At 36.5% G+C, this 25,988-nt stretch overlaps 1 protein-coding gene across 1 annotated transcript in view; it reads left to right on the plus strand.

Annotated features, from left to right (window-relative positions):
• The window catches only part of UBR3 (ubiquitin protein ligase E3 component n-recognin 3), a 155,498-nt gene extending 138,931 nt beyond the window's left edge, over positions 1–16,567 (plus strand). The window contains exons 31-37 of the mRNA XM_043487759.1: positions 1,286–1,410; positions 7,579–7,686; positions 7,817–7,942; positions 10,756–10,935; positions 12,889–13,098; positions 13,714–13,853; positions 14,163–16,567. Of these exons, the coding sequence (XP_043343694.1) occupies positions 1,286–1,410; positions 7,579–7,686; positions 7,817–7,942; positions 10,756–10,935; positions 12,889–13,098; positions 13,714–13,853; positions 14,163–14,280 (1,007 nt within the window). The 3' untranslated portion in view covers positions 14,281–16,567. The remainder of the gene's footprint in view (positions 1–1,285; positions 1,411–7,578; positions 7,687–7,816; positions 7,943–10,755; positions 10,936–12,888; positions 13,099–13,713; positions 13,854–14,162) is intronic.
• The last annotated feature ends 9,421 nt before the right edge of the window (positions 16,568–25,988 follow it).

The raw sequence follows: 25,988 nt of genomic DNA on the forward strand, positions 1-25,988 counted from the left end.
TGTACAGACAGTGTAGTTTATGATGAACGTACTTGTTTTCTTCCTGGGAGGTATGTGCCAGGCTGTAGGTACATCTGTGTGATCTGCTCCCAATAAAAATCTTGGGCAGAGCCTCTTAATGAATTCGTTGGTTTATATTTCAGACATACTGTCACAACACATTGATGGACACATCCGGTGTGACTCTGCAGGGAGAGGACTCTTGAAAGTTTCCTCTGAACTTCACTCAATATGCCTTTTTCTTTTCCTTTGAAATTTTTGCTGTGTTAAATCATAAGACTATCTGCTGCATCTTGTGAGTCTTCCTAGTGAATCATCAAGCCTGGAAGGGGTCTTAGGAAACCCTAACACAACTGTTCAGGCTGAAATTAATAGGTTTGGACAAGAAATGATGGAAGCATGGTCCACAGTGTTGGAACTCATTTGAAAGATATTTTTAAAAAATTCATGGGATTTGGTGATTGTTTTACTGTGGGGAGAAAGACATAGGAAAGTATCAAGGATGTCTACAAGTTTCTTAATTTAACAACTGATTAAGTGGTAGTAGCGGTTTACTAGGGGAGTAGCATAATATAATAGAAGGAAAAACTGAAGGATCTGTATGGATTCAAGTTCAGATGTAAGTGATTATTAGTTTTGTTATTACAAGTACATCTTTTGAAGTTCAGTTGTCCAGCTGAGACTGTTATGAAGATTGAAAGGAGACATTTGAAGAAATTTTGTGGGTTATTTGGTGTATATTCATGTTAATAATGATGGTTAAGCTATCATTTTTTTAAGTACCTAATGTGTGCCAGGCATTTTACATATTGTTACTACTATTTTTGCATTAATAACAGTTTTCATTATTTTAAAATTCAGAGTACTTAAAATATTGGGATTTTTTTCTTTTCTTTTTTACTTTAGAAGTTCTGTATTGTACTATTCTTCATAAGATATTGGAAGCAGGTAAATTGTTGGTTTTAGACACTCAAGACTCCCAGACCTGGTTATTAAGCACACAGTGTGCAGTGAGGAGATTGGCCAAGATTACAGCATTATTCTGAGGTTGAAACAGAGCATACTTCCCACTGTGCTAAAAGCCTATTATTTGTATATTATGTAGATGAATAAAGGAAATTTGATTCCATAATTTCAGGTCTACTGGGTCACAAATTTAATACCACATTTTATTGTTGAACAACAGCCAGTTACACATGCAAGGAAAGGCGTGTATTTGTGAGGTTATCTTGAGTATAAGATGTCTAGATTTCAAAGAAATAATGATCTTCTCTTTCTCTCATAGACCACTTCACCTGCATTGTGAAGGTGCTTTTCACCCTACTGTACACACAGGGTCTTGTGGCACTTTCAGTTAAATGCAATGAGGAAGATAGGTCAGCCTGGAAACACACAGGAGCCCTCAAAAAGGTTAGTGTCTTGTCTGAATTTATCATTTAGTAGTTTGGTGAACTCATTTAAATTGGTGGTATGAGTGAATGAGATTAGGTGTTTGAAAGGCAAAGTGAGTTATTAACAGTATTTTAATTGGAAATGGAGCACCATCAGGCTAAAAATGTTAAAAATGTTTTCCTTGCACGGTGAGGTCTTTTTTATCTGTCTGTAAACCTTGGCCTTTCCCTTTTTGTATCTGGACAGTTTTGTTTTGCTTTTGCTGCCAGCGTTAAACTTACAGAAGTTTTAAAACTTACATCATCATAGTTGGCAAGTAATAAAATGTATGTAGGCTTACCTGTTTTACTTACCTGTCATCTATTCTTCTCCTTGCCTCATCCCCAGTCACAATCCAAAGATCACTTTTGACTCACTACTTCTAGATTTAAAAATCTTTCCCTTTTCTTGGGGCTTCCCCTCTGGCTCAGAGGGTAAAGAATCCACCTGCACTGCAGGAGACACAGTAGATGCAAGTTCTGTCCTTGGGTTGGGAAGATCTCCTGGAGTTCAGTTAAGTTCACTCGCTCAGTCGTGTCCCACTCTTTGCAACCCCATGGATTGCAGCACGCCAAGCCTCCCTGTCTATCTCCAACTCCCGGAGTTTACTCAAACTCATGTCCATTAAGTCGGCGATGCCATCCAACCATCTCATCTTCTGGCATCCCCTTCTCCTCCCGGCTTCAATCTTTCCCAGCATCAGGGTCTTTACCAATGAGTCAGTTCTTCGCATCAGGTAGCCAAAATATTGGAGTTTCAGCTTCAGCATCAGTCCTTCCAATGAATATTCAGGACTGATTTCCTTTAGGATGGACTGGTTGGATCTGCTTGCAGTCCAAGGACTCTCAAGAGTCTTCTCCAACACTACAGTTCAAAAGCATCAATTCTTTGGCACTCAGCTTTCTTTATAGTTCAACTCTCACATACATACATGACTACTAGAAAAACCATAGCTTTGACTAGACAGACCTTTGTTGGCAAAGTAATGTCTCTGCTTTTTAATATGCTGTCTAGGTTGGTCATAACTTTTATTCCAAGCAGCAGGCGTCTTTTAATTTCTTGGCTGCAGTCAACATCTGCAATCATTTTGGAGCCCCCCAAAAAGTCTCTTACTGTTTCCACTGTTTCCCCATCTATTTGCCATGAAGTGATGTGACCAGATGCCATGATCTTCATTTTCTGAGTGTTGAGCTTTAAGCCAACTTTTTCATTCCCCTCTTTCACTTTCATCAAGAGGCTTTTTAGTTGTTCTTTGCTTTCTGCCATAAGGGTGTTGTCATCTGCATATCTGAGGTTATTGATATTTCTCTTGGCAATCTTGATTCCAGCTTGTGCTACATCCAACCCAGCATTTCTCATGATGTACTCTGCATATAAGTTAAATAAGCAGGGTGACAATATAAAGCCTTGATGTACTCCTTTCCCAATTTGGAACCAGTCTGTTGTTCCATGTCCAGTTCTAACCATTGCTTCCTGACCTGCATACAGATTTCTCAGGAGGCAGGGCAGGTGATCTGGTATTCCCATCTCTTTAAGAATTTCCACAGTTTGTTGTGATCCACACAGTCAGAGGCTTTGGCATAGTCAGTAAAACAGAAGTAGATGTTTTTCTGGAACTCTCGCTTTTTCGATGATCCAATGGATGTTGGCAATTTGATCTCTGGCTCCTTTGCCTTTCCTAAATCCAGCTTGAATATCTGGAAGTTCATGGTTCACGTACTGTTGAAGCCTGGCTTGAGGAATTTTGAGCATTAGTTTACTAGTGTGTGAGATGAATACAGTTGTGCAGTAGTTTGAGCATTCTTTGACATTGCCTTTCTTTGGGATCCCTCCCCTGGAGTTATACCTTTTTAAAAACTACTTTTTCCCCATGTTTAAAAATTATGTGAACAATTTAGAAAAATTGCGCAAGTTTAGTTAAATGTAAGTATTTTCAATGGCTTGAAGACAAATGAGATGTGTCCTGTTGAACCAAAAAACTGAGTGAGTAGTTTGACTTAAACACAGGTAAAATAAGAAGAATGCATGCTCAGTTGCTAAGCTGTGTCTCACTCTTGTGACCTACTTCCTTGTTTATTTGGGAAAGTTGGCAGGAAAAAATAATAAGTGTAGTGAAAATTGAAACTTTTCTTTGGTCTGTAGACTTTTTTTTTTTTAAGTATTTTTAATTGGTTTATAGACTCTTAGAGAAGTTTTAAATCTCATTGAAAAGTTTCTGTTAAAATCATATCTACTTGTATTAAAGAAGAGAAAACCAGTTATAGATACATGAAATGTATTCAGTATAACCTTCTCTTTTATCACTAGTCTTCCCAAATCATGATGATGTGTCCGGAAATTTACTGTAGTATCATCACGAAGTTTGTTATATCTTAACTTAGAAATACTGTTTGTTGGACATTGAACCTGAGTACTAGGCTAAGCTTCTGCCACTGAATAGAGATACTACTTTTTTGTTCAAGACATAAAAACTCTCAGAACCTCAACTTTCTCATAGGTAAAGAAGTTTATACTTTATGATATATAAGGGCCCCTCTATTTCTAAAATTCTTTTTAAAATTCCTAAATAACAAAATGAGTTTTTGTCTTGTCCTTCAGTGGTTTTTCCTTCTTGCTTCTAGTTGATTCTTGGTTAATTTTGCTCCTGCAATTCTTTCTTTCTTCTAAATATTTTTGCTTCCCTAAATGTACTCTAATCTGATATTTTGGATTATTTATATTCAAATCAGATATAACAGGTTTCTATGCTGTGCCATTGTTTAAATTTTTTTCAGTAAGTTTTCTAATCATGAAAAAGTATAAATGTAAACATTTTCTGATATAATTTGGTTCTAAATCTGTTCATCTGACTTTTCTCTAAAATGAGACCTGATGCTGCTGCTAAGTCTCTTCAGTTGTGTCCGACTCTGTACAACCCCATAGATGACAGCCTACCAGGCTCCCCCATCCCTGGGATTCTCCAGGCAAGAACACTGGAGTGGGTTGCCATTTCCTTCTCCAATGCATGAAAGTGAAAAGTGAATGAAGTCGCTCAGTTGTGTCTGACTCTTAGCGACCCTGTGGACTGCAGCCTACCAGGCTCCTCCATCCATGGGATTTTCCAGGCAAGAGTACTGGAGTGGGGTGCCATTGCCTTCTCCGAAAATGAGACCTACTGACAGAAAATTAGACAATTGTAAATCTATGATGGAAGGAACATGAAGTAATTTAGGTAACTGTTCTGTCAGTTCTCTTTCTCAATTTGATCATTGTTAGCTGTTTTTAAAAATGCTTAATAAAACATTTAATATGGAGCAGATCCTTATCAGAACATAAATTAGAAATTTATAGCCATATAAATTTCTTTAGTGAATGAAAACAAAAAATTGCAATATTCCATAGGTTGGTTTGCCACATGACTGGCTTTTTCTGTCATAGATCTAAGCATTTAGATATACAGGATTGTAAATTATAGCAGCAATAATATTTATGAATAATGAGATATCACTGTGATTTCTGTAATTATTTTGTATTGTTCATTCCTCCTTTAAAAAATTTCCTTTTTTCCTTAGCTCTTCTTTCCTCTTTTAGTCTCTTCCTTCTTTTCTTTCTTCATTGAATCTCATTTATTCATTTCATCCCTGTAATTTCTTATCTTCAGGTTTGATAATTCCAATGAAAAACAGACCTAATATGGTAAATAAAATACATAGCTGCTGTGTGTTTTTCAAAGAGATTTTAGAGTTAATTTGATAATGAGGTTTAGTTGGGGAAAAAATCATTATTACAATCAGTATAAATTGTATTGTTTTGGTTAGTGGAATTTCTGTTAAGAGTATTTATACCAGAATTTCTTAGTCTGGGCTTCTTTCCCTTGATTTGCTTTTAGGTTTAGGACCATAGCATCTAGCATATATTCAAAGGGCCTGTCACCCCCAAAAGTTAAGAAGCACTATAATTTAGACAAAGCATCTACCCAGCAAAGCATCTGTTGCATCTCTCAACCCTTAAATTCTTTTCTTTATTTAATTCACGTACATTTGCTACTTCTCCCACAGGATTCTTCTGATTGGGATTCTTCTGATCATGATCCTAGGTCTTTCATCCATGGTCTCAGAAATCCTCTTCTTAAGCTTTACTTCTTCTTAAAAAAATTAAAGCTTTACTTCTTAAAGCTTATCTTCTTAGCTTTACCAAAGAACCTACTCTTTGCTTTATTCAGATATTGCTGATGTAAAATATGATTTCTTAAGACTTCTTATGCATGAAATAAAGTTATTTTCTTACCTAATACTCTTCTGGTGAGAGAGTTCTCAATATAAAACCGTGACTACTACATTATATTTGACTTTCTGATCTGATATAGTATTTCTTATTTGTAAAAAAAAATACTTAAAATGATTTTGATAATAATTTAAAAGCTAGTTATTGCTCAATAACTTGCATGGGTGATATGAGTATCATTGGGGGGAATATTTTCCCCCTAAGTAGGAAAGTGTTTTACTTGAAATACGTTTCTGTTGTTAGGCTCTATAAATCTTTTACTCAAAGGAGTGTGTTTTGAATTAGACTTTTAGGCTGTCTTGTATATATTTACAACTTTAAATATGTCACATTGATTAACAAAATGCAAAATTGTGGTAATATTTTCTTTTGAGTTGCTTATTCAAGAGCTATTCTTATTAAATTAATTCTGAAAACATAATATAATATGTTGCTGTTTTGATATCCAGTGGGATATGGATTCTTGCAAATTATATGTAAACTACAAATCACATATTTGGTAAGTGATCAATAATCCTGTTGATCAATTAGGCAAGGGTGAAGTGGGTCACATGATATCAGGATAGCAGTTGCTGCGTCAGAGACTTTTATAGTTTATCAAGACGTGATAATACTACATGGCTTCAATATGGCAGAAAGCAGAGGGGTAATTAAAGATAATGCAAATAATTGACTATAAAAAGAGAGACATCCAGTCAAGTTGCAAGGTCAAAACCTCCACTACCAAAATAAATCCTGTCACTTATCCAGCAAGTGTTTATTACTCAGATTTTTGTTATGTAAAAGGAGACATAGAAGATATAAAGCATAGTTTCTGACATTTTGGAATTTACAGTCTAGTTGAAGAGAGCACAGTAACATGTAAGAAAGGATGTATCGTCAAATGATAAATTCTGTGGTCCTATCAGTGCCTTAAAAATCCGGGATAAACTTATATCCCACAGTGCTTGCTCAGTTCTTGTATTTTACTATCTTAAAAATGTAGTTAATGAACAGAATAAACAACATCACAACCAAGTTATTACTTTTATTGTAATTTATACTTTACAGTAATTTGCAACTACTTTTAATACTTCAGTGAATGTAAAAAGTACATTTCTTTATGTGAAAAGCATTATTGAAATAAACTTAAATTTATTAATAGCCATTATTTTTCCTTTCTTATAAAAAGTATAGCCGTTAAGCTTATTGAATTTGTAGACTGTTATTTAATGTTATCTGTAATTTTGTAATAAACATATGGTCCTGTTTATTTTTATATTAAATTGTTTTAACAAGTTCTATTTGAGGAATTTGAGAGAACTTGTAAAAAAAAAATATTTGCAGTCCATATTATATTTTGTGTATATATGATTTATATCATTATAACGATTGTATATATACTTTTGTTAGCTTTTTTCATATCACACCATAAACACTTTTTTATGTAGCTCAAATTTGTTATATTTGCTGCCTATAAAATAGTCTGATATGTCATCATTTAGGTAACTGCTTCCTTTTGTTGTTCATTTCTAATTTTCCACTGTTACAATGCTCTGGTGATTGTCATGGGCATAAAGTTATTGTTTTCTTTTGAGATTATTTCCTTAGGAAAGAATTTCCAGGAGTGAGAATTACTGGGACAAAAGATATGACTTAGATATGTTCATTTACACATATACCATGTAACTTGTATTCCAAGGAAGTATTGGAATAGCTTTAATCCCCTACCTGATTTCATTGTGAGTCCAGAGGTGTGCTGTTTTACACAGATTTTGAGAAAGTGAACTTTACATGCTTGAAAAGTAATATAGTCATGATTATAGTCATTAAAAAGTATTCTTTCCAGTGTAAATGTTTTTGTAATTTTCAGTGACTAATGAAATTACTTTTTAATTTTTCCAGAATACTTGTGATGCAGAAAAGTCTTATGAAGTGTTATTGAGCTTTGTGATAAGTGAACTGTCTAAAGGAAAGTTATACCATGAAGAAGGAACTCAGGAGTGTGCAACGGTACGCTCTAAGACCAGATGTAGTGGTTATTTAAAAATTTAGATTTTCTTGACATTATGAACATGACTTTTTAAGCTATGTCTATTACATTAATAGAATGAATTGTTCTGATTTTCTTTTTTAACTTTAGATTATCCCTGTTGCTTGGTCTCCTGAATCCATGGAAAAATACTTACAGGACTTCTGCTTACCTTTTCTCAGAATCACCAGCCTTCTTCAGCACCACCTTTTTGGGGAAGATTTACCTAGCTGCCAGGTATAAGTTTGGGTAGAGAGTAGGGAACCTTTTTTATAAACAATTAACTAATTTTTAAAAATATACAGTATTATGCTTATATCAATATCCAGAACTGCCGTACAAAGATGAAGGTGAAAGCATTAGGTTGTTCAGTCGTGTCTGGCTCTTTGTGACCCCGTGAACTGTAGTCTGCCAGGCTCCTCTATCCATGGAATTCTCCAGTCAAGGATACTATAGTGGGTAACCATTCCCTTTTCCAGGGGATCTTCCCCACTCAGGGATCAAACCCGGGTCTCTTGCATTGCAGGCAGATTCTGTACTATCTAAGCCACCAAGGAAATCCCCCATACAAGAATATGTTACTCCAATGCAAAGAAGTAAATATTTAGAATATTTACTATTATCGTTACTTGTTTATTTGTTAATATCCACCCATTTTTATGGTAATGTTACTAAGATTTTATGTTAGAGGAGTTTCTTATTAGATCTGTGATAATAAATCCCTAGTATGTGAACAAAAGATAGTATTCATATTGATATGTTTTTCATATTGATATATTTATCACTAATCATCACTTGCTTTTAGTATCCTTTTTAAAGGGTATTATGTTGACCAACAAGCTGGTTGTTTTAAGATATGATGGCATTTATGTAATTTTAGAATTTAAAAATACTCAGTTTGTAGCCAGTTAAAACTTGAATGAATGATCACTGATTTAATTTATTTTATAAAACTGTGGGTCAGTGTGAGCAGGCAAGAAAGTGCAAAAGAAAGTAGGAAACCAGAAGGTAAGTAAATCAAGCTGTGTTTATAGGATTATGACCCTGTCATTATTTGTCATTCATTTTCAGGGAATTTTCTGTGAGATTTAAGTCACTTACCATATTTATGGTCTTTGAAGCCTGCATGCAGTATATCAGAATTAAGCCATTGATTATTCCTTCTCTCTTAAATAATTGACCATTCCATTAAATAGTTTGAATTCATTGTTTTTTTTTAATCAATAGGGCAGGAAGATATAACAGTTATAAATATATATGCATGAAACAACAGAACCCCAAATTACATAAAAATTGACAGAATTGAAAGAAGAAATAGACAATCCACAATTATAGCTGCAAACTTCAGTGTTCTTTCTTAGTAATCAGTAACAAATAGACAGAAAATCAACTGGTATAAATGATGCTTGAACCATACTATTATTCAACTTGATATAACTGACATCTATAGGATACTTCACCAGACAGTAATAACAGAATGCATATTTTTAAAAATGCATGTGGCCCATTTAGTAGAATATACCATATGCCAAGCCATAAAGCAAGTAACAATAAATTTAAAAGAATTGAAATCACAAAACAATTTTCTTACTACACAGAATTAAATTAGAAAATCAATAACAGAAAGAAATATACAAATCTCCAAGTATGTGAAAATTAAGTAGTATACTTCTAAATAACTTAAGTATCAAAGTAGAAATCACATGGATACCAGAGAACATTTAAACTGAGTGAAAATGAAAACACAGTGTAGCAAAAATGTGAAATGCCACTAAAATATTTCTTGGAGAAATACAGCTTCAAATGCTTATATTTGAAAAGAAGAAAGGTCTAAAATCATTTATCTAAATTTTTACTTTATGAAAAAAGAAATAGAGCAAATTAAATCCAAAGCAAGTTTTAAAAAATTACAAAAATCAGAGCAGAAATCAATGACATAGTAGTGAAACAGTAGAGAAAATCAGTGAGTTCAGACAAGATGGGGTGCGTTCAGGGTGATAATGGCCGTAGACCATCAATGAGTTCAAAATCTGGTTCTTTGCAAAGATCAATAAGATGGATACATGTAAATGTTAGGAGCTCAGCTAAGCTGGGAGAGAGAGAACTGAGTTGCTAGGTACTGGACTGGTTGATTAAAGCTGCAAGCCACAGATGAAAGAGTTAAGCCTTTAAATCACTTACCATGATAGTATAAGCAAGAGGCTAAAACCAGGGGAAATGCTGATTCCTCATTTCATCACCTCATAGAATGAAGTGGTGTACCAGTTGAGGGTCAAATGGATCAGCACAGACGTTAAGGGAGTCTCAAACAGAAGGCTGTTTCAGTATTATGAATTCTGAGGTGGAGAGGGGGTGAGGGGGTTGGGACAGGAGTGGAAAAGTGCTGGGTACTGAGTCAGAATGGCAAAACGTTTCTTCAGGGTTTCACCTTTTTCCCTTCATAAGGTGGCCTTGACAGAAATGTCAAAGTGTCCCCTGCCCAAGGCCTCAGATAAAGAAGCCTAGGAATAAAGGCACCAGGGCTAGGAATACAACTATGTGAAAGAGCATGACTGACCAGGGGGCCTGAGACCAAGACTGCAAATCCCTTCAGAGACTGCAGTTTACACTATTTACTATTGTGAATTCCATGTTTTCACTATTCTTCTTTATCCGCACTGACAGTCTGTGTCTTTTTAACCAAAAGTCACTGTCCTTTTGCTCCATATTAACATTTGACTTCCTAGTGTAGCTAGATTCTATAGACCATCAGATAGTCTATAGATAACTGACAGTGCTATTTTTAAAATATGTAAATGTATAAATGAAGCAGATGCTATGGTACTTAAGAGTTAAATTTCAAAGAGAAATATTATGGGAATATTGGATATAACATCTTGGAACCTTTTTCTTTCTTTGCTCCTCTTACTCCCTTTACTTTATTTAGTTGAATCAGTTAAGAAAGTTTTCATACTATCCAAAAGTAATTGATGAGAATGACACTTAAAGTATCTGTAGTGGGAAATGTTCATGAGAAATGTCTTGAGAATTTTCTGTTTTATATCTAAAAGGAAGAAGAAGAATTTTCAGTTCTTTCCAGCTGCCTGGGACTTCTGCCAACATTCTACCAAACAGAACATCCATTCATCAGTGCCTCCTGTCTGGATTGGCCAGTTCCAGCATTTGATATTATATCTCAATGGTGTTTTGAGATAAATTCATTTACTGAAAGACATGCTGAACAAGGAAAGGTATGTAAAAAGAGTAACACTCACTTGCTATAGTGGTTACATGCTAATAGGTAAGAGAATACTTAATTCAGACTTCCTAATGGTCTAGGGAACCTAGAATGGTCAAAGACATTTAGTTCTTAATTCAGTAGAACTGTTAAGATGTCCCTTGATGGAGGATAGTACACGGCTTCCTTATGATAGTACTAAAACCACAGAAGAATCCAGAATATCAGGGATTAAACAGAAATTAAACAGCAAAATCTTAGGTCTAATTATGAGAGATGTCACCCCCTGGTTCCCAAATTTGTGCGTTCCATCCATAAGGGAGCAATCACCCTGTGTACTGGTGCTTGTTTAGCTCATATACCTCATTCTGTAGGACCATATACCTCATTCTACAGGTGTTTTCTTTTAGTTGGTACCATCTAAAAATTAATCAGCAAAGTAGATTATTTAAAAGACCAATGAGTTTTTCAGATGATTGACTACCAGTTAAGATCAATTAATTCATAGACATCCACTTCTTGCCTTACTCTTTCTGTATGAAGAAAATTCTTTGACTAGACTAGACCATGTGGTGTATGCTCCTGGGCAATTTACAACCTAATCTAGGTAAGTGTCAAGGTCAGTGAGGACAAATTGCTGTTCTTTCCACTGATGGAAGGGTTCCATATTTAATCAACTCATTACAGAATATGCAGTCTTTGGAGTCAAGAGTTGGGCACTGTGTATGGCAAATAGCATATTGTAAGCACATATATTATCCTTATCCTTGCTTCCATGGCCACTTTTCCATGAACTTACTGATAAACACCAAGCTGGATATTTGGTTATTACATTGATTAAGATGTATTATGGCTGTCAGTACCGTGAGAAGATCACCAGGTGAATTGCCAACCTCTATACAGTTTCTTAAAATATAGATTCATACTACATTGTATCTCTTTTAAGTGTTAAGGAAGTAGCATTTAGAAAAAACATAAATGCTATTTCCAGTATTTTTATATAACTACAAAAAAAATGAACAAAATACCCTTTAGGGAAATTTATCCGATTTGTTATTTTTTTTCATACTTCCTGACAAAATTTATGAAAAGAATTGTAGCCCTAGCACTGACAGATATAAAAGCTCTTAACAGCTTGAGGTGTAAGATTTTTCATCTTCTAGAGAGGAAACTCCAGATTATAAAGTACTGAAATAGAAATGTAAATTATAACCACGATCTTCCCCAAAAGAAAAAGCCAATGAATTCTTTGATCACACTCGGGTCTCCTGTGTTGCAGGCGGATTCTTTACCATTTGAGCCACCAAGTGTCCTTTTGTGTATCTAAGAAAGGTCCAAAACTTAGTTTTGAAAGATGTGTAACTGTTTAAAATTACACATCAAGAATATTTAAAAACAAATACATCTGCATATATTTTCCTTGCATCCTTCGTTATATTTCATATTTTTCTTTTAAAATAATAAGAAATTTAAATGTTCTAGGGTGCTTAATCTAAAATTTACATCATGTAGTAATTGAAAAAGCGTGAAAGTGTTAGTTGTTCAGTTGTGTCTGAGTCTTTGCGACCCATGGACTGTAGCCTGCCAGGTTCCTCTATCCGTGGGATTCTCCAGGCAAGAATACTGGAGTAGGTAGCCATTCACTTCTCTTCTCCAGGGGATCTTTCCAACCCAGGGATCACACCCGAGTCTCTTTATGTCTCCTGCATTGGCAGGCGGGTTCTTTACCACTGGTGCCACAAAGGGATTTAAATTAAAATAGAATATATTAAAATAGAGAATGGTAATTGTTGAAGGACTATTTTAGTCTTTTGTAAAATGGAAATGGCAAGAGTGTTAATTAAAAAAAGCCACATTCTTGGAGACAGATTTTCTTTAAAAAAGAAAACAGCCTTTAAAAAACAAATATTTTGTATAAGTAACTTAAATACATAGGACTAATGAATATTTTTGAATAATGTTTTAGGCATTGCTTATCCAAGAGTCAAAATGGAAATTGCCACACCTTCTACAGTTGCCTGAAAATTATAACACCATTTTCCAGTACTACCACAGAAAAACCTGTAGTGTCTGCACCAAGGTTCCTAAAGACCCTGCCGTTTGCCTTGTTTGTGGTACTTTTGTATGCCTGAAAGGACTTTGCTGCAAGCAACAAAGTTACTGTGAATGTGTATTGGTAAGCAAGAGTAAATAGTATAAAATTTATGGAAGCTCAAATCTCATATCACGTGGAAATGTGGTGTGTATTACATACAATGCAGTGTGTATTACATACAAAAATATGGTCAAACCAACTTCAAATTTAACTATTATTTGAGTTAAATACATGATGCATATAAGGATCTTATTTTGTTGTTGTTTTACATCCTGTAGAAGGGTAAAAACAAAACAGCAACAATAACACCCACCTAAGGTTTTTTACGAGTAAAACCTTTCATAACTGCAGTTTCTGTTCCTCTCCCTACTCCCCTCTCCTGCCCTTTAATGGAATATATGTTTAGATGTTATGCAGTGGAACAACCATTAGATATGCTGTTATAGACACTAGCCTCTGAATTAGTTTTAGGTTAGCTCTTAATTGGGTTCCTAGATAATCCTTATCCAAATTCTTCCTAATGCATTGTTAATAAAGGATTAAGAATGAGACTATAAGTTTAACTTAGATGAAATCTTATTTTAAAAAATTTAAATGTTTCTATTATTTTAAGAAGACAATTAAGGCATTATTCATTTTCTTTTCTTGTGAAGTCCATTTGCTTATGAAGTTCATTCACATTTTTTTATTTTTTAGCATTCTCAGAACTGTGGTGCTGGAACAGGGATTTTCCTTTTGATCAATGCATCAGTGATTATCATCATTCGAGGCCACCGCTTCTGCCTCTGGGGTTCTGTGTATTTGGATGCTCATGGAGAGGAAGACCGAGATCTTAGGTTAGATGTTCATGGATATATCCTTGTGTTTTATTCAACTTTGGCCAGTAAGAATAATGTGCCATTCCTGGCTTTGTAATTGTGTTGATAATAATAATTACTCTTTATATTAAGAAATTCTGGCAGTCATTAATTTAGAGTTGTTTCTATGTGGGGGGATATTTTCCCCATTAGGATGTTAAGGAAATATGAAATAAACCAATTTCCTAGGTGAGATATTTGCCATAGAGAATCTATTTTTTAAAACGTGTGTGAAAGCTTCATTGTATTATATTATTTTAATGCTTTTTTTTTTTCTTTTCATTCTAGGCGAGGCAAGCCTCTCTACATTTGTAAAGAAAGATACAAAGTTCTTGAACAACAGTGGATTTCTCATACTTTTGATCACATCAATAAAAGATGGGGTCCACATTACAATGGGCTGTGACTTCCACGTTGGCATTTCATTATATCATTTTCATTAAGAATTTATCAACAATAAGCTTTAACTTAATTTGGGAGATTAACGCTTTTGCTGAGGGAAAAAAAGAAAACATACATTTTAAAGCCTTTCCAAAATTAGGTGCTTGGTAATCACATTAATGGTATAATAATTTTTTTTTTTTAAGTATCTGGAGAGCATAACAAGTTAAACCATTCTTTAGTGGTCCTTTTTTGTTTAAGTCCACAATTAATAAGAAGCACAACTTGTTGACAAAATCATTTTAAAATGATTCTCCCAACAGTGCATATCTGCTTTTCATTGATATTTAGAGTGGATGTGATTTATTTAAAGTTTTACTGCTTCTTTATATCTGTGTTTTAATTTGCATCTGCTAAACATAATGCATCCTTTCCCTCTGCCATTCTTGTGTTGATTTGAGATTTTTGCTGTATGTAATTAGAAAAAAATGTAAAACATGATTTATGTGAAATATTGTATAGTAAAAGTTGGTCTAATAGTAGAACTTTACAATTTTTTCTTATTGTGAGGAACCTGTTAAAAGTTTAAGGCTTTGCTGAAAACTTAATTCATTCTCAGGAATTTCATAAATATTCTCCCCAGGTAAATAATTGAAATAGTTGTAAAATAAGTAGATAGCTGCTGTTAATATAATACAGTACTTTTAGCGGGGCATTTGTGTGGTTGGGGGAGTCCCTAAAAATCAAAATTTGCCATTTCACTTGGATAAATTACTTGAGATAATAGCAAATAGATTTTATTATAAAATCAGAAGTTTTAAGAACATACACATGGCAGATTTTGATTCTGTGCATGTCCACCTTTTATTACCAACCAAGTTTTTGTTTAAATGATTGGATTGGAAAAAAGCTCTGACTTCCCCACAAATGGAGCATAGTTTTGGAACTTTCCTTATCAGCTCAAGAGGTTCATCTGTATTGTATTTGTGCAGTGTAATCATGGTTATTTCTGCTTGGATTCCTAAAAGGGAAAAAAAAACCGGCTCAGTGGTGATGATCCTCATGAGTGAACTGTACACCTGCATTCTTGTTTGAAGCTGCTGTGAAAAGCAGTTTATGTTTGTAGGATTTTTAAGTCAGTAAGAATGGAAATGATTGAGCTAAAACCCACTCTGTACTTACAGAAGGAAGATTACAGAAAAGCATGTTATATATTGCTGCCACAATTTTTCTTCCAAATGATTCAATAATTTGATGATTGTTTAATATATATAGTGCTATCAAGCAATTCCTGGTACTTTGGACTTCCATGGCTTGTTATATAAAATTACATTTTTATGTGTAAAAATAAACTAAAAAACATCTAATGGTAAAATAAAATCACAGATCTGTGTTCTAAAAATTGTTGAATGACATGATACTACAGGATATAAAAATGGACTTTAAATGATGGCCTTGCATTAAAATAGAACAGTAAATATTCAAATATGTTCAAAAAATCAAAAGATTACCTATGGACCTACAATAAAACACATGGAAATAGCTTGCTATTTTTATATACATTTCCAAAATATTAAGGTAACTCTCTGAAAGACTAGAATGATTCTGTTTAATTAAGTAGCTGTCCTTTCCAACACATTGCTACTTTTTAAAATACTGTATCATAAGTTCAGCCTGTCTTATTTTTTGCATTGGTCATTATGGATACCAGACCATTTGTAAGTGTGGTTGAAGAACAAAATGCTAATTTACATCTCTAGTAAATACTGTTACAGGATTCATGAACTTGGATAATTCTACAGTTTGAAACTCTGATGCTATATATACATGGTGTGATGTATTCAGACTTTGATTACTACATATTTAAAATGGAATGTTTTATGGTTGTGCATATGGATGTGAAGTGAAAATATTAGCCTTAACATTAAAATTTGGGTATTTGATAGTGTTTATTTTGATATTGGTGAATTAGTCACCAGTAAAATTTTAAAAAGCACTTGGTTGAAAATTGTACTTGAATTACATACATGCATGCTGCTAAACTAGAACTTTAATTTTTCCCCCATAACTTTTATAAGTCCCATTTATAAACCCACTTTTAAAAATAACAGGTCCAAGTTAGAGTGATGTGTGTATATTATTCAAGAAAATGTCCTGGTGTGATATCTTGTATGAATCATCATTTAAATACAGTACATTACTGTAGAAGCTAAATCAATCTTTATAATTAAGCAGAAATTACAAAACTAGGAATAATCAACATTGTAAGATATGTTAATAAAAGCCTACTGTCACTTGGTTTGTGAAAGGTCCTTAACATGCTTATTCTTACATGTTTTTATTTTTTCAAAGATATTGACCATAATATATGTGAGTGAGCATAAATGAAAAGATCAAAGCATAACATAGCTAATAGTTGCGGTAAGGTGGAGTTAATATAAAGGGTTTGCTTTTCCATTAACCTTTTACTTACAGAGCTAGTTCCTGTTCCTTCTTTGTCTCATAACTAACATAAAGCCTTTGCTAAGTGCTGTATGTTTTTTTAAAAGCAGGAAATGGGTGAAAGGAGAGGAAATGGATTTTTGGAGAGGCAAATGGATGTGCAGATCTGAAGAACACTGCTGTGGTCCCTGTTGCTCCCTGAACATCCCCAACTAGACTGTAGGAATCTAAAGTGCTTTAGTTCAGTTTAGTCGCTCACTCATGTCCGACATTTGTGATCCCATTGACTGCAACATGCCAGGCCTCCCTGTCCATCACCAACTCCTGGAGATTACTCAAACTCATGTCCTTGAGTCAGTGATGCCATCCAACCATCTCTTCCTCTGTCATCCCCTTCTCCTGCCTTCAATCTTTCCCAACATCAGGGTCTTTTCCAATGAGTCAGTTCTTTGCATCAGGTAGCCAAAATATTGGAGTTTCAGCTTCAACGTCAGTCCTTCCAATGAATACTTAGGACTGATCTCCTTTAGGATGGACTGGTTGGATCTGCTTGCAGTCCAAGGGACTTTCAAGAGTCCTCTCCAACACCACAGTTCAAAAGCATCAATTCTTCGGTGCTCAGCTTTCTTCATAGTCCAACTCTCACATCCATACATGACTACTGGAAAAACCATAGCTTTGACTAGATGGACCTTTTGTTGGCAAAGTAATGTCTCTGCTTTTTAATATACTTTCTAGGTTGGTCATAGCATTTCTTTCAAGGAGTAAACATCTTTTAATTTCATGGCTGCAGTCACCATCTGCAGTGATTTTGGAGCCCAGAAAAATAAAGTCTGACACTGTTTGCACTGTTTCCCCATCTATTTGCCATGACGTGATCGGACCAGATGCCATGATCTTAGCTTTCTGCATGTTGAGCTTTAAGCCAACTTTTTCACTCTCCTCTTTCACTTTCATCAAGAGGCATTTTAGTTCTTCTCTTTCTGCCATAAAGGTGGTGTCATTTGCATACTGAGGTTACTGATGTTTCTCTCAGCAATCTTGATTCCAGCTTGTGCTTCATCCAGTTCAGCATTTCTTACGATATACTCTGCATATAAGTTAAATAAGCAGGGTGACAATAGACAGCCTTGATGTACTCCTTTCCCTATTTGGAACCAGTCTGTTGTTCCATGTCCAGTTCTAACTTGCTTCTTGACCTGCATACAGATTTCTCAGGAGTCAGGTCAGGTGGTCTGGTATTCCCATCTCTTTAAGAATTAATTTTCCACAGTTTGTTATGATCTACACAGTCAAAGACTTTGGCATAGTCAGTAAAGCAGAAGTAGATGTTTTACTGGAACACTCTTGCTTTTTTGATGATCTAACATGTTGGCAATGTGATCTCTGGTTCCTCTGCCTTTTCTAAAACCAGCTTGAACATCTGGAAATTCACAGTTCACGTCTTGCTGAAGCCTGGCTTAAAGAAGAGCATTACTTTACTAGCGTGTGAGATGAGTGCAATTGTGCGGTAGTTTGAGCATTCTTTGAGATTGCCTTTCTTAGGGATTGGAGTGAAAACTGACCTTTTCCAGTCCTGTGGCCACTGCTGCATTTTCCAAATTTGCTGGCATGTTGAGTACAGCACTTTGACAGCATTATTTTTTAGGATTTGAAATAACTCAGCTGGAATTTCATCACATCCACTAGCTTTGTTTGTAGTGATGCTTCCTAAGGCCCGCTTGACTTCCCATTCCAGGAAGTCTGGCTCTAGGTGAGTGATCACACCATCGTGATTATCTGGGTTATGAAGCTCTTTTTTGTATAGTTCTTCTGTGTACTTTTTTGTGTAGTTCTTTCTTGCCACCTCTTCTTAATGTCTTCTGCTTCTGTTAGGTCCGTACTGTTTCTGTCCTTTATTGTGCCCATCTTTGCATGAAATGTTCCCTTGGTATCTCTAAGGTTCTTGAAGAGATCTCTAGTCTTTCTTAATCTGCTGTTTTCCTCTATTTCTTTACGTTGATCACTGAGGAAGGCTTGCTTTTTTTTTTTTTTAATTTATTTATTTTAGTTGGAGTTTATTTACTTTACAGTATTATAAACACTAATGTATCATTTTTGCCATACATTGATATGAATCAGCCATGGGTTTACATGTGTTCCCCATCCTGAACCCCCCTCCCACTTCCCTCCCCATCCCATCTCTTAGGGTCATCCCACTGCACCAGCCCTGAGCACCCTGTCTCATGTATCAAACCTGGATGGGCGATCTGTTTCATATATGATAACATACATGTTTCAATGCTATTCTCTCAGATCATCCCACCCTCGCCTTCTCCCACAGAGTCCAAAAGACTGTTCTATACATCTGTGTCTCTTTTGGTGTCTCACATACAGGGTTATCGTTACCATCTTTCTAAATTCCATATATATGTGTTAGTATACTGTGTTGGTGTTTTTCTTTCTGGCTTACTTCACTCTGTATAATAGGTTTCAGTTTTCATCCACCTCATTAGAACTGATTGAAATGTATTCTTTTTAATGGCTGAGTACTATTCCATTGTGTATATGTACCACAGCTTTCTTATCCATTCATCTGCTGATGGACATCTAGGTTGCTTCCATGTCCTGGCAATTATAAACAGTGCTGCGATGAACACTGGGGTACATGTGTCTCTTTCAATTCTGCTTTTGAGGAAGGCTTTCTTACCTTTCCTTGCTATTCTTTGGAACTCTGCATTCAAATGGGTATATCTTTCCTTTTCTCCTTTGCTTTTCGCTTCTATTCTTTTCTCAGCTATTTGTAAGCCCTCCTCAGACAACCATTTTGCCTTTTTGCATTTTTTTTTCTTTCTTGGGGATAGTCTTGATCCCTGCCTGCTGTACAGGATCATGAACCTCCATCCATAGTTCTTCAGGCACTCCATCAGATCTAATCCCTTGAATTTATTTGTCACTTCCACTATATAATCATAAGGGATTTGATTTAGGTCATACCTGAATGGTCTAGTGGTTTTCCCCACTTTCTTCAATTTAAGTCTGAATTTGGCAATAAGGAGTTCATGATCTGAGCCACAGTCAGCTCCCAGTGTTGTTTTTGCTGACTGTTCAGAGCTTCTCCATCTTTGGCTGCAAAGAATATAATCAGTCTGATTTCGGTGTTGACCATCCAGTGATGTTCATGTGTAGAGTCTTCTCTTGTGTTGTTGGAAGAGGGTGTTTGCTCTGATCAGTGTGTTCTCTTGGCAGAACTCTATTAGCCTTTGCCCTGCTTCATTCTGTACTCCAAGGCCAAATTTTTCTGTTACTCCAGCTATTTCTTGACTTCCTACTTTTGCATTCCAGTCCCCTATAATGAAAAGGACAACTTTTTGGGGTTTTCTAGAAAGTCTTCTAGGTCTTCATAGGACCGTTCAACCTCAGCTTCTTCAGCATTGCTGGTCAGGGCATAGACTTGGATTACTGTGATATTGAATGGTTTGCCTTGGAAACAGAGATCATTCTGTCATTTTGGAGATTGCATCCAAGTGCTGCATTTCAGACTGTTCCGTTGACTATGATGGATACTCCATTTCTTCTAAGGGATTCTTGCCTGCAATAGTAGATATAATGGTCATCTGAGTTAAATTCACCTATTCTAGTCCATTTTAATTTGCTGATTCCTAAAATATCAATGTTCACTCTTGCTATCTCTTGTTTGACCACGTCCAATTTGCCTCGATTCATGGACCTGAGATTCCAGGTTCCTATGCAGTATTGCTCTTTACAGCATCAGACTTTACTTCCATCACCTGTCATGTCCACAACTGGGTGTTGTGGTTTGGCTCTGTCTCTTCATTCTTTGTGGAGTCCACTGATCTCCAGTAACATATTGGTCACCTACTGACCTGGGGGCTTCATCTTTTAGTGTCCTATCTTTTTGCCTTTTCATATTGTTCATGGGGTTCTCAAGGCAAGAATACTGAAGTGGTTTGCCATTCCCTTCTCCAGTGGACCACGTTTTGTCAGAACTCTCCACCATGACCTGTCCATCTTGGGTGGCCCTACATACCATGGCTCATAGTTTTATTGAGTTAGACAAGGCTGTGGTCCATGTTATCCAATTGGTTAGTTTTCTGTGATTGTGGTTTCCAGTCTGTCTGCCCTCTAATAGAGGATAAGAGGCTTATGGAAGCTTCCTGATGGGAGAGATAGACTGAGAAACTGGGTCTTGTTCTGATGGGTGGGGTCATGCTCAGTAAATCTTTAATCCAGTTTTCTATTGAAGGGCGGGGCTGTATTTCCTCCCTGTTATTCACCTGAGGCTAAACTATAGTGGAGGTAATGAAGATAATGGTGATGAAGTGCTTTAGGATAATGTTTATTTTGATTAAGCTGTCAGTTCAGTCTCTCAGCCCGTCCAACTCTTTGCAGCCCCATGAACTGCAGCACGCCAGGCCTCCCTGTCCATTACCAACTTCTGGAGTTTACCCAAACTCATGTCCATTGAGTTGGTGATGCCATCCAACCATCTCATTCTCTGTTGTCCTCTTCCCCTCCTGCCTTCAATCTTTCCCAACATCAGGGTCTTTTCACATGAGTAAGCTCTTCGCATCAGGTAGCCAAAATATTGGAGTTTCAGCTTCAACATCAGTCCTTCCAATGAATACTTAGGACTGATTTCCTTTAGGATGGACTGGTTGGATCTCCTTGCAGTCCACGGGACTCTCAAGAGTCTTCTCCAACACCACAGTTCAAAAGCATCAATTCTTTGGCACTCAGCTTTCTTCATAGTCCAACTCTCACATCCATACATGACCACTGGAAAGCATAGCCTTGACTAGATGGAGCTTTGTTGACAAAGTAATGTCTCTGCTTTTTTAATATGCTGTCTACGTTGGTCATAACTTTCCTTCGAAGGAGTAAGCAAGCATCTTTTAATTTCATGGCTGCAGTCACCATCTGCAGTGATTTTGGAGCCCCCCAAAATAAAGTCAGCCACTGTTTCCACTATTTTCCCATCTATTTGCCGTGAAATGATGGGACCGGATGCCATGATCTTAGCTTTCTGAATGTTGAGCTTTAAGTCAACTTTTTCACTCCCCTTTTTCACTTTCGTCAAGAGGCTCTTTAGTTCTTCACTTTCTGCCATAAGGGTGCTGTCATCTATCTGCATATCTGAGATTATTGATATTTCTCCCAGCAATCTTGATTCCAGCTTGTGCTTCATCCAGCCCAGTGATTCTCATGATGTACTCTGCACATAAGTGAAATAAACAGGGTGACAATATACAGCCTTTACGTACTCCTTTTCCTATTTGGAACCAGTCTGTTGTTCCATGTCCAGTTCTAACTGTTGCTTTCTGACCTGCATATAGTTTTCTCAAGAGGCAGGTCAGGTGGTCTGGTATTCCCATCTTTTTAAGAATTTTCCACAGTTTATTTTGAGCCACACAGTCAAAGACTTTGGCATAGTCAATAAAGCAGAAATAGGTGTTTTTCTGGAACTCTCTTGCTTTTTCGATGATCCAGCAGATGCTGGCAATTTGATCTCTGGTTCCTCTACCTTTTCTAAAACCAGCTTGAACATATGGAAGTTCACGGTTCACATATTGCTGAAGCCTGGCTTGGAGAATTTTAAGTATTACTTTCCTAGTGTGTGAAATGAGTGCAGTTGTGCAGTAGTTTGAGCATTCTTTGAGATTGCCTTTCTTAGGGATTGAAATGAAAACTGACCTTTTCCAGTCCTGTGGCCACTGCTGAGTTTTCCAAATTTGCCGGCATACTGAGTGCAGCACTTTCACAGCATCATCTTTTAGGATTTGAAATAGCTCAACTGGAATTCCATCACCTCCACTAGCTTTGTTGGTAGTGATGCTTCCTAAGGCCCACTTGACTTCGCATTCCAGGATGTCTGGCTCTAGGGCAGTGATCACACCATTGTGGTTATCTGGGTCATGAAGATCTTTTTTGTTTGGTTCTTCTGTGTATTCTTGCCACCTCTTCTTAATATCTTGACCTTCTGTTAGGTCCATACCATTTCTGTCCTTTATTGAGCCCATCTTTGCATGAAATGTTCCCTTGATATCTCTAATTTTCTTGACGAGATCTCAGTCTTTCCTATTCTGTTGTTTTCCTCTACTTCTTTGCATTGATCGCTGAAGAAAGCTTTCTTATCTCTCCTTGCTATTCTTTGGAACTCTGCATTCAAATGGGTATATCTTTCTTTTTCTCCTTGGCTTTTGGCTTCTCGTCTTCTCACAGCTATTTGTAAGCCTACTGAGACAGCCATTTTGCTTTTTAGCATTTTGTGGCCCATTGGAGAAGGGAATGGCAAACCACTTCAGTATTCTTGCCTTGATAACCCCATGAACAGTATGGAAAGGCAAAAAGATAGGACACTGAAAGATGAACTCCCCAGGTCAGTAGGTGCCCAATATGCTACTGGAGATCAGTGGAGAAATAACTACAGGAAGGATGAAGGGATGGAGCCAAAGCAAAAACAACACCCAGTTGTGGATGGGACTGGTGGTAGAAGCAAGGTCTGATGCTGTAAAGAGCAATACTGCATAGGAACCTGGAATGTTAGGTCCATGAATCAAGGCAAATTGGAAGTGGTCAAACAGGAGATGGCAAGAGTGAAGGTTGACATTCTAGGAATCAATGAACCAAGATGGACTGGAATGGGTGAATTTAACTCAAATGACCATTACATCTACTACTGTGGGCAGGAATCCCTTAGAAGAAATGGAGTATCCATCATAGTCAACAAGAGTCCGAAATGCAGTACTTGGATGCAGTCTCCAAAATGACAGAATGATTTGTTTGTTTCCAAGGCAAACCATTCAGTATCACAGTAATCCAAGTCTATGCCCTGAACAGTAACACTGAAGAAGCTGAAGTTGAACGGTTCTTTGAAGACCTAGAAGACCTTTTAGAACTAACACCCAAAAAAGGTGTCCTTTTCATTATAGGGGACTGGAATGCAAAAGTAGGAAGTCAAGAAATAGCTGGAGTAACAGGAATATTTGGCCTTGGAGTACAGAATGAAGCAGGGCAAAGGCTAATAGAGTTCTGCCAAGAGAACACACTGGTCAGAGCAAACACCCTCTTCCAACAACACAAGAGAAGACTCTACACATGAACATCACTGGATGGTCAACACCGAAATCAGACTGATTATATTCTTTGCAGCCAAAGATGGAGAAGCTCTGAACAGTCAGCAAAAACAAGACTGGGAGCTGACTGTGGCTCAGATCATGAATTCCTTATTGCCAAATTCAGACTTAAATTGAAGAAAGTGGGGAAATCCACTAGACCATTCAGGTATGACCTAAATGAAATCCCTTATGATTATACAGTGGAAGTGAGAAATAGATTTAAGGGACTAGATCTGATAGACAGAGTGCCTGATGAACAATGGATGGAGGTTTGTGACATTGAGCTGTACCTTGTTTGAATTGATAGTCCTTGCCCCTGCTCCTCCATCCTGTAGCTCACCCATCAGTTATCTGCCAGGAATCCATTTGTGTTCACAAACCTTTTTTCTGTTTTATGTATTTTGATATTTATTGATTTCTGTGACTTAAATGCTGACTGAAAGCACCAAAGGCTTGGAGGTTACAATAGTTTTCTAGGAGATGTGCCCGAAGGGTTTCTGTAACAGCTCCAGGATTGTAACTGTTGTCAAATTCCTGTTGTTGGCTTGTAGTTGAGGTCATGTTAACAACAACAAATAAAACAAAATATAGTATTAACCACTAGAATCAAAACACAAAGGTATTCACTGGTGGTTGTGCCTGACACTTGATGGTTAGTGGGAGTCATCACTAGACTTGTGACTGCCTCAGCCCCATTTACAGCACATAATTCTTTCCTTTAACTTTGTGATCTGTCTGGATGATACCAAGCATTACTTAGTTCCTCAGGGGTGAGCTGAATGGCAACATGATCACTTCTCTATTCATGGCTCTTCAAGCTCTTAATAGTAAGGTAGATTAACTGTGGAAGAACTGTGTTTACCATCCTAGTTTACCGTGCTCAACTAGCAATGGAATGAAAGTGACTTCAATTGATGCAACACAATGAGAAGGCATAATCGGACATTATATGGAGCTGCCTTTGTGTGAGTTAAATCAATGTAAGATGCAGCCATACCAAAATTGATGCAGCTGAGCCCAAGATCAGGCTAGAGAAGTGGAGTCAAGAGCACAAATAAAAGCTCGAGGGGAAGGAAAAAGGACAAGAGAAATGAAAAAGTCTAGAGTAAAGAGGAGTCTAATCGGATTACCTCTCATCAATGCAGAGGAGCAGAATAAGACTTGGTAGTGAACAGGTCTAGTGTATCTGGGGGCTTGAGGTAAATGATAAATGTTTAGATATAAGGTAGTGGAGAATGGACAAGAGATAGAGGCGCCACAGAAATCATACTGAGAGCTCAGTCAGTTAGAAGCCATGACATTCAAATGGAGGCAGTTAGAAAGGTTCTTTGACTTTATAGAGGCCCCTGAGATAAACAGGGCTTTTCTCTCATATGATCTGTTTATATTTATGTAATACATTTTAATGCAACAGCTACATTGGTCAGACATACTAGAAACCATAAAAAAGCATCAAGAACTAAAAATGTACATCATACACTTGTATATGTATGTGTGTGTGTATTTTACAAAGAGGTGGAAAAATAAAAGTCGTGTCCAACTCTTTGTGACCCCATGGAGTGTAGCCCGCCAGGCTCCTCCGTCCATGGGATTCTCCAGGCAAGAATACTGGAGTGGGTTGCCATTCCCTTCTCCAGGGAATCTTCCCAACCCAGGGATCCAACCCGGTTCTCTTGTATCACAGAGTTAAAAAGTCCTCTTTTTTAAAAAAATCAATACAATGGGGTTTTTAGTATACATGTGAAGAATGAATTATCATCTGCAAGATGATAGGACCAGATTAAAAAGGAGAAAAGAGGCCAATCAGGAGGAAGGAAAAAAAGTGAAATCCTAGAAGAAAGGATATTTTAAGAGAAACTAGTAAACATCAAATGCTGTGGAGAGATTAAGTGACATATAAGCTACAAAAGAACTTGTATTTTCTACTAACTGATATCTTTGATAAGTATAGCTTTGATGAACTGGTAGCTGCAGAAGTCAAGGTGTGGCTTCTGGAGGTGAAGAAATAGAAAACTGACAATGAAGTGAAGGAGTAGGACATCATTTTCTGACTCCCCAGCATGTCTAAGGACTTACCTGTGTCTGCAGGATACCTGGTCATGTTTGCATCAAAATTTACTTCCAGTTGGTTTTTGTTTTTATTCAGATGGTGTGTTACTATCTGAGCTTAAAG

The sequence above is a fragment of the Cervus canadensis genome, chromosome 15 (assembly GCF_019320065.1).
Source record: "Cervus canadensis isolate Bull #8, Minnesota chromosome 15, ASM1932006v1, whole genome shotgun sequence".
Classification (NCBI taxonomy): domain Eukaryota; kingdom Metazoa; phylum Chordata; class Mammalia; order Artiodactyla; family Cervidae; genus Cervus; species Cervus canadensis.